This window comes from Mustela putorius, unplaced genomic scaffold (genome assembly GCF_011764305.1).
Source record: "Mustela putorius furo isolate JIRA1106 unplaced genomic scaffold, ASM1176430v1.1 tig00000151_pilon_pilon_pilon, whole genome shotgun sequence".
NCBI lineage: Eukaryota > Metazoa > Chordata > Mammalia > Carnivora > Mustelidae > Mustela > Mustela putorius.
Genome location: NW_025421296.1, coordinates 10741539 through 10751329, shown reverse-complemented (window position 1 = coordinate 10751329; position 9791 = coordinate 10741539). Strand labels below are relative to the sequence as shown.

Sequence of the window (9791 nt, the reverse complement as noted above, 5' to 3'; positions counted from 1 at the left end):
GCGGGAATGCCCCCACCTAATGTTGGGCTGAAGTGTGTGTGTGTGTTTTATGATTTTTAACTTTTTCTTTTGAAATAAGTTTAGAAATACAGAAGTTTCAAAGATAGTACAGACAATTCTTGTATGCCTTTCACTCAGCCTCCCTTAATGTTAACATGTTATGTAACCATGATACATTTATAAACACTAAGAAATTAGCATTGGTATATAGAGTGTTTTAAAAAATATTAAGGAGTCCTCTTTTTTTAGTCTCTTTTTAAAAATTGGGAATGAATGTCTAATTTTGTCAAATGTCTTCTCAGGATACTTATTTTTTTTCTTTTGACCAATGAATATAATGAATTAATAGATTTTTAAATATTGAGCCATCCCTGCATCTTGGAATAAATCTATGTTTATTTATCATATATATTTATCATGTGTATGTGCATGGTTTTTAAAATTAACTGTTGATGGGGTGCCTGGGTGGCTCAGTTGGTTAAGCATCTGCCTCTGGATTTCAGCTCAGGTCATGATCTCAGGATTGTGAGATTGAGCCCCACATGAGGCTCTGCCCTGGGCATGAAGCCTGACTAAAATTTTTTTCTCTCCTTTTCCCTCTGCCCCCTGCTCCCAAATAAATAAATAAAAATAAAATTAGCTGTTGGATTCTGTTTGCTAATGTTTTATTTAGAACATTTACACTGGTAGTTATAAATGAGGTTGGTCTGTAGTTTCTTTTTAACGCAATCTTTATCAGGCTTCAGTGTATTATTCTCAAAAAGAATTTGGAAGTTTTTCTTCTAATTTAAGTTGTATCAAGATTACCTGGTTCTTAAGGTTTTCTAGAAGTCAGTGGACTTTGGGTCTTATGCCTTATGGGGTGGGGAGGAGAATGATTAGACAACCTTCTCTATTCTGTAGAAATTGACCTGTTTAGATTTTCTATCTTCACTGGTGTCAGATTTAGTAAATTGTCATTTTCTAAAATATTGTATATTCTTCTGTATATTCTTATAATTTATCTACTTGAGACTACAAAATTTTTTGACTTTATTGTTTTCCTTTGGTTCTAATATATGTGTTTTCATTATTGTTGCTCTCTGGAGTTCCTGCAATTTTGACTAGCATTTCTTTCAGATACACAGTTACTTAGGAGTATTGAAATTTCTAGAACAAGGAGCCTTTTAAATTTTGTTAAAATTTCAATTTTAAGGGCGCCTGGGTGGGTGGCTCAGTTGGTTAAACGACTGCCTTCATATCAGGTAATAATCCCAGAGTCCTGGGATCGATTCCTGCATTGGGTTCCCTGCTCAATGGGGGTCTGCTTCTCCCTCTAACCCTCTCCTCTCCCCTCTCATGCTCTCTCTCTCTATCACTCACTCTCTCAAAAAAAAAAAAAATCAATTTTATTTGACTTTACTATTTTTAGGTTTTGGAATTTGTACTAAATGGTATAGATTAGTTTTCCACAGGTACTTTAAAAGAGCTATCTTTATTTTTTACAGTCTCAAATGTCAGTGTTACAACCAAATGTATTCTATTAATTCTCAATGTCTTCTACATCATTCCTTATTTTGTGCCCATCTAATCTGTTAGTCTTCCATGGAAAATGTTTCAATTTGTTCTTACACTGCTTGTTATTTCTGGTCTGTGAAAACAAATATTTGGTTCACAGTTACTTGTGATTTTTGTTTCTTTAGTGTGAATTATATTCTTTGACATTGTTTCTTTAGTGTGAATTATATTCTTTGACATTGTTCAGTATCCTTCTTTGGCTTCAATTCCATTTTCTCTTGTAAAATTGTGGCTCCTTTTTTTTTTTTTTTTTTTTTTTAAGATGACAGAGAGAGATCGCAGGTAGGCACAAAGAGAGAGGTCCTATTTTTGGCTTGCATTTAGTTGCTTATTTTTGTCCGTACTTTAAAAAAAGAACTGTATCTGACAGGACAAATATTTTCTTTAATAGCTGAATGAAGTCACTCATATTTATTGATAATGACAGATGAGTTTGATCTTAACTCTCACATTTTAAGTTATTTTGTTTCTATAGTGTGTGTTGTTGTCTTGCATTCTGTACTTGGTTCTTTAGCCTTTTTATTTTGTTTCAGTAGTTCTGATTTTGAGGAAGGGTGTCTTTGAATCTTAGTACAATTATTTAACTGTATATAATTTCCTTAATCCTAGAAGATATCTATGAGTTTACTTCTATGAATAATAATAATATTGACAGCTTTTCCTCTCTCCTCCTCTGCCCCAATTTAAGTCCATAGTATATCTTTAATACTTATCTTTGTACTATTAAATATGCCTTTACCTCTGACTTGATTTGTCTACTTTAAATAATTTCCTTTGACTGTTAACTGTTGCAGGTGAAGCAGCCCACGTGCTTACTCTACCTCCCACAGAGCAGTCCTCCCACAGCTCAAAGACTTCCTTTCTCTGTGTCCCCAAAGACCATATTTGTTTCCTTCAAATATGGCATTTCTGTGGGTTTCTTCAGGCAACCACACCTTTTTCTCTCTCTTAGGAGGCTTCTGTGCCTGTCTCACATTTGCCTGGCCCCACCCCCAGACTGACTGTCTCCTGTGTAGAAGGAGCTCTTTTTTCTTCCTTCCTTCCGTTCTTTCTTTTTTTAAAATTTTGTTTCTTTGAGACAGAGTGACAGAGATAGCAAGAGAGAGCACCAGTGGAGAGGAGAGGGAGAAGCAGGCTCCTCAGGGAGCAGGGAGCCCGATGTAGAGCTCCATCCCAGGACCCTGTGATCATGATCGGAGCTGAAGGCAGACGCTAAAGGACTGAGCCAACCAGAAGCTCCCAGAAGGGGCTATTTGCCTCCACTTTCTGAGCTCTGTCCTGGCTAGACGCTTCTCAACACTCTCTGTTTCTTCTTTCTGTATCAACTCCTGTAAGCTCTGCTCAGTTTGACCTCAGCCCGGTCCTCAAAGAGTTTTTTTCCTCACCTTCGGCACTTCAGTATCTATCTGTTTATCAGGACATCTATGTTTGCCAAGACTTTCTGAGATCTGCCACTGACAGGTCCTCCCCTGAGCTATCCCTCACTGCTCTGTGCACTCATTTCCTACAGGCTCTGTCCAGTCATCTGGCATCACTGCATACATGTCAGAGTCTGTACACTTTCTCTGTCTTCTCATGTCACCGATTATGGAGTTTACAAAGCACCTCCCACTTTGGTATTCAGGAGAAGGGAAAATATTTGAATCCAAGCTGTGGTCATGTTCATTCTGGAAGTGAATTCTGGACCTTAAAGCTTTTCGTAGAGGATCCCCATGTAGCTCACTGACAGTCTGTTTATGAGGTAGCAGAATTAGAATCTCATTTCAGCACACTTAGTCGAACAAACGGATTTGTTGTAATTTTGTCTGTGAGCCATTGTATCTTAAACTTTCCAACACGAGCTCCTGTTGTTACAGTGAACAGAGGAGGAAATTAGTCATTGGTATATGGGTGGTTTGTTCTCTAAGCTGCACGGACAGAGCTAGCATCACTGTATTTTATGTAGCCATGGACAGCTCCCTTCTGCTTCCCTCAAGAACAGTTCCAAACCATGATTTCCATGTAGACCTCCTACTCTCAATCCACTCTTAACAGAAAAAATAGAAGTCCACAGATGTGAACCTCCCCAGTGTCTCTTTTTCTTATGGAAAACTTCTCTTCCATGGCAGTTGTCCCATCTTCCAATGCTCACATATAGGGAGAGATGCTCTTTCCTTGTGAAGCTATAGCCTCTTTTCCTGGGTATTACTTTTCATTTCTTTTATAATTTTTTAAATTTTATCAGTTATCTTTGTCTCTTCTTGCTTCACTCACAAATAAACTCATTTCCTTCATCCCAAGACAACTAAACCAAACCCCAAATCCAAGAACATGTGTATCTTATTCCTTTTAAAAGTTTCTGCTCCCCCCTTTTTCCTCAATAGCAAGTCCTCGCTGTAACTGTCTGGTCCAGTGCAATGGCTTTGCCCTCCACCACTCACAGAAACTACTGTTGCTAAATGGAAGTCACAGTGGTCCTAATGGCAAAATCCAGTCACCTCATTCTTTTAAATCTTATGTACTGGCAGCCATTGTCTTGCTTTCTAGAATGGGCAGTCTGGTTTTACTTGTCTGATCTCCATCCAAATGTTAAATTTTACTGTTCCTCAGGGTTGTCATTTTTTCCCTCACATATCATAAATCTTTGCTTTGTCATCTACTTCTGAGTCCAAATAATAAGAAAAAGAGACCCAGTTGAGAAGCATACAATTTTTCTATTCATGGCATGTACAAGTCAAAATATCACAAGAAATCATTTAAGATACTATTCCTTTAAAAATAAATGTACCTCAGTTGGTAAATTTTACGTCTGAGGGTCATTACAAACAAATTTTGGGTGGAGGGGCAGAAAAAAATTAGTATTTTTCAAAAAATTTTTACTTGTTTGGTTTGGGAGTAGTAAACTGTTAATAGTTTACATTTAGGTGGTGGGTTTGGAGTTTATTATTTTAGTTTATAGAACATCTTGGCATTTTACAATTCAGTTCTGTCTTGGACAAGCTGGCTTCATCAATAACAAATCAGAACAAGTGCAATACTAGAGAACTGTTGAAGTAAGCACATTTGCAGCGAAAGCAAATGCTCTGTGAGGGCATAAGTTGAGTTACTAACAATATTAAGCAGTCTACTAGATTTGTAGCTGTGCTATTTGTCTTAGAAAAAGCATTTAGACCAAAAGCCGTTTTTAATAACTTTATTTTCTAAAAATCCGTCCTGCAAATATGTTTTTTTTCTACACAGTCACTAATTTAAGAACGAAGAGAAATAAAAACAAAGCTTATGTCGATACAGATTAATAGTCAGTAAAATTCAGCCCTTAAAGAGTTAAGTTCAACCAGGAGGAGTTCTGCACTTGGCCGCTGCAAAGCACTGGCCCTCCAGCAGCATTGGATGATCTTCTCAAGTCTCTTCCCAGAGATGGAGTCAGTGAAGACAGCTGCTGACAGAGACGGCCGGAGATTATAGGCCACCACGGCGTAGAGCACGTAGTGCCTCTCCCCTGAGTAAGGGGCTTCCTTGGTCACCATTTGCCAGAGAGTGATGGCAAAGGAATAGATGTCAGCTTTAGGCGTTAGGGTCTCTCCTTTCAGGAGCTCTGGGGCTCGGTGTGTGTACGTGCCCCCTAGGGGGTAAGGAGGAGTCCGGAAGCACAGCAGATCTTCCAGCTTCTCTGAGCAACCAAAGTCACCAATTTTGCAGACATCCTGCTCACTGATCAGAATGTTAGCCGGCTTCAGGTCCAAGTGTACAACGTTTTGCGAGTGAAGGAAGAGCAGGCCATTCATAACATCTAGGGAATACCTGAGACACTTTTCCAGATTTAATTGCTCTCCAGCACAGCAGTGGGGCTGCACATTGTCCTCGTCGGGGCGGCTGGCTGCACCGTATATGGCTTGGTGTAAGGTGACATTGCCACCAAACTCCATGATTATGGTGCCCAGGCTGTTAAAGCCCGCAGGTGTGCGTGTGCTGGCAGCCACCACCCGCACGATGTTATCATGGTGAAGCCCTGCAACATTGAGCTCTGCCCAGAAACTGCGCTGGGATGCCAGTCGGTTCTTGGTGCACTTTTTCACTTGCTTTATGGCCACCAGAACACCGTGGTAGGTTGCCTTGTACACGGAGCCAAACCCGCCAGCTCCCAGCCTCTGCAGGAGGCACACCTGTTCCCAGTCAATGGAGCACCAGGCCAGCCGGCGTGGTAGCCTTGGGGCCCTGGGGGGAGTGCCCAGGAAGAGCTTCCCTGCCTTACCTGGGAGCACTGAAGGGCTACTGCAGGGCCTGGAGTCCACCGAGGGAGAAAACTCGCTGGGGAGGTAACTTCGCCAGGGAAGAGGGGAGGGCATCGCGCCTGACCCCAGAGTGCCTCAGGTAAATGAAAAAAGAAAAGAAAAGAAAAGGGCCAGCAAAAAAGGGAAGTCGCTGACTACTCCTTTGCTCCACCCAGCGTTTTTCTCCTCTTCCTTCATTGTCCTCCAAATAAGCCACATCTGTGCTGTTACTCGGGGGTTTTTATCAGATGAGGGGAAATAATCTGAATGAAGCACAACCCTCCTGTTTAGATGAAAATATTTCCCTTCAACACTTAAAGTGACTTATAAAAACAAACCCTCCTCGGAGAAGAGTTCGCCAGATAACACTGAGCTGCTCATAGACTCACCCCCCCCTTTCCATTATTTCCTTAATTATAATAAAACTGGCTCCCCCCCACCAAAGTGTCATACCCTGAACATGATCAGTCCTCACGCTAAAGAGACCGCAGTAGTGTAATGAAATTATTTCACACTTTGCAGGCTATAATGATTGTCAGTGTTATTCTCCAGCTGCATTAAATCACTTCCAGCAGTTATTGGCAGAAAGAGTTGAAATGCGAACAGCTGACATTTGTTTAACTGATTACGGGGATAATTAGGTGCAATATTCATATATGGATAAAAAAAATTATAATCTTAAAGTAATTGATCCAAATACAATCACTGATACAGGTCAAAACATACACCTCCTAAGTTCATCAGGGGAAAGGAAAATTCTCTGACGCTCCATTCAGCTTATATAGCAAATTAGCAAGACTTCTTAGCAACCTATTGACTTCCTAACAATCCTGGTCCACAGCAGTTTGGCCCACCCAGTAAGCTCACTGGCAAGAGAGTCTAGATTGCACAGCAAATGGATTACAGAAGTTTTGAAACAGAGTTGGGGGAGGAAAAAAAATAGATTCAGAGCTACAATCAGAGTTACAGAAAATAACAAAGATGAGAGCCTCCTAGGAGAGGAAAAATCTGAATAAAAATGGCAAAGAATCACCACTGCCTATATATATAATGTGGAAAACCAGATGTTCAAATTAAATCAGGGTCTTGCTATCCAGCTGCAAGTTTCCCCTTTCTGGTTTTTATAACAACAAACTCCCCAACCTCCCACTCATTTTCATTCCATATCTTTGGGGGAAAGACCAATAATATTAACCTGTTGATTAAAAAAACATAGAAAGTATTAGGATCTGTGTCTTTAACAAAATCGAATGGTAAAGTTCTGTTCTGAATTGTACTTAGAGTACATAAGTGACGTTTAACCACATTTTTATGATGATAGGTCTACGCTTCTGAGATATATTGGTTCTGAGAAGGTGTGTGAATAAACACAAGCCATTTACATAAACCATTAGGTGTCTGTTGAGCCCTAGGATAGGATTTCTAGTCTATACTACCCATCTGCCTTAGTATGTGATATTGTGTATAATATTTAACCTGTTTGAGCATCAGTTTTTTCACTTAAGAAATTAGGATAATAATTATTCAGCTTTTAAAATTTTGGAATAGAAGTTGGGGAGCCCTATACAAATGAATAACTAAAGTCTAAAAAATGTACACTATGAAACATTTTAGAAGGCAGTTGAATCAAACTCAAAATATAAAAGGATAGCAGTGAAGAGAGTAAAATAAGATTATATTTTACAGTAAGTCTATACTGCAAAATTTATTTAGTAGTCATCACATGGCAGTATAATTCAGGTTTCTGAAACTGTTTTATGGTATTAGGAATGCTGTGAATGAGTATTAGTCAAATAATAGAGTGCCATAACCTTCTTGGCAAAATGATGTGATTTGTTATTATATCATCTTTATTTTTAAAATAAGAGCATAGAGGGGCGCCTCGGTGGCTCAGTGGGTTAAGCCTCTGTCTTCGGCTCAGGTCATGATCTCACGGTCCTGGGATTGAGTCCTGCATCTGGCTCTCTGCTTGGCAGGGAGCCTGCTTCCTCCTCTCTCTCTGCTTGCCTCTCTGCCTACTTGTGATCTCTGTCTGTCAAATAAATAAATAAAATATTAAAAAACAAAAAAAAAGATAAGAGCATAGACCATTAATTTTCCAAAGGCTGATTTTATCCCTTACATAGAATGTAAGGTATCAATGAAAATGTGGTACTTTACATTCACAAGCCCCAAGTTCATTATAGCCATCATCTCCAATCCGCTCAAGAGAGTATTTCAGTGAATACCCATTTTAAAACAGCTGCTGGGGCCAGGAGGCCTGGGTTTCTTACTGTCCCTCAGTTTCCTCATCTGCAAGTTGAGGGAAATCTGACTACCTCAGGACTGCTGTCAGGACTGACAGAATTCCAGATACTTAGATCAGGTCCTGATAAGTAATACCTAATTGTGAATTATTATTTATGAAACTCATTTTTAAAAAGTGTACATGGGTTCATGCCAGTAAGAAACAGATTGGTTAGTATTGGTTTAAAATGCACCCTGCCAGGGCTGAAGTAACTCATTATAAGCTAAACCAATCTAAAGTTTGACTGTTTTTCCAACTTAAATTTTATTTGAGGTTGTAGATATGAGAGCATATTGCCTTACTGTTCTATACTAAAAATGCAGAGCGTTCACCTGAATTCGATCAAATGCAATAATCCTGCCATCCCAAATAAAGGCAAGAACATCATTTGTTGATAACACGGTAGACACTATCTACCTTGGAAGTGCAAACGAAACAAAGGAGAGAAAGACACCGGGTGCACCCACGGAGGAGCTTTCAGATTTTCAGAGTAAAGGCGTTACAGTTTCGCTCAGATCGGCAGCATTTCTGTTAAGAGCTGCTTGGGCATCAGGCAAACATCCGCGTACTCATCACCAGCTGTGACAACCGACTGCGGAACTGAAGCCCCCCTGAATTCGACTGAGGGGCCCCGACTGCGAGAGAGATTCCCGCGGCTCGCGCAACGTTTCCCTTCCTAAAGGGCGTCAGCTCCGGTGGCCAGGCCGGGCGCTCCGGCTCCCGGGCAGCGCCGGCGTCCCGCCGCGCCTCCTCTCCCAGGCCCCGGGCTCGGGGGAGGGGGGCGCTCTCCCCGCGCCGCTCGCGGGCAGGCACGGGGACGACGACGTCAGCGCCTCCCCTCCACGACGTACGGTCCCGAGGCCTCCCCGGCCCTGAAGTCCGCGCGCAGCCCCTCAGGCACCGCAGCGCGGCGGCGGCTGCCACGGCGCTCCCTGGGGTGCCCAGACGCACGTGGCCCAGGCCGTCACGCCCGAGGCGGCTCGCTGCCCGGGGTCGAGTGCGCGCCCCGCGGCTGTGTTTCCCTGCCCCTCGGCCTACACCGAATTTCATTTTCATTTCAATTCAGAATCATCACGTAATCTCCCGGAAGGCATTTTTAAAAGGCCGTTAAACTCAAGGTCGCACCGACTACGCACACAGCCCCACTGATGACGACCACGTCGGATCGGCCACGGCCATATCTGCGCATGCGCGCCGAGTGACCGCGGCTTCCCAGCGATCTCAGGTTACAATCCAATTTCAGAACGCAAAAATGGGAAGGAATAGGCGTTTTGGAGTGGTTGAACTGGGTTGGGGTTTGCAAGCATGAATTAGGGTCGAATATACACTTTTGCTTTTTTTAGAAGTATAAAACTAGTGAGCGAAGACGTGCTTTGCTAAAAATAAAGATTATAGAGTCAGACCTGAAAAACTTTTTTTTTTTAATTTAAATGGGATTATACTATTGATATTATTCCGAAATTTGAATTATATGCTTAGCAGTGTATCATGGACTTGTTTCCGTGTCTTTACAGAAGCATAGAGAGCTACCTTGGGTTTTCTACAATAATATGGTCAGGGGCAGACCCAGGTTTTGTGGGGTTTACAACTTACAGAAATAGAGGGACCCCTTTTAAGAAAAAGATTTAAAAATTAGATATGGAAGTGAATATTTCTTAGATGAGCAGTCGCAACAAATTACACATTTTGGAAAGCTA

At 41.4% G+C, this 9791-nt stretch overlaps 1 protein-coding gene across 1 annotated transcript; it reads right to left on the bottom strand.

Moving 5' to 3' along the window:
• Positions 1-4791: 4791 nt before the first annotated feature.
• Positions 4792-6065, bottom strand: MOS (MOS proto-oncogene, serine/threonine kinase). The gene has a single exon (XM_004768826.3). The coding sequence runs from the start codon at positions 5880-5882 to the stop codon at positions 4836-4838; it is 1047 nt and encodes a 348-aa protein (XP_004768883.1). The 5' UTR covers positions 5883-6065; the 3' UTR covers positions 4792-4835.
• Positions 6066-9791: the final 3726 nt, after the last annotated feature.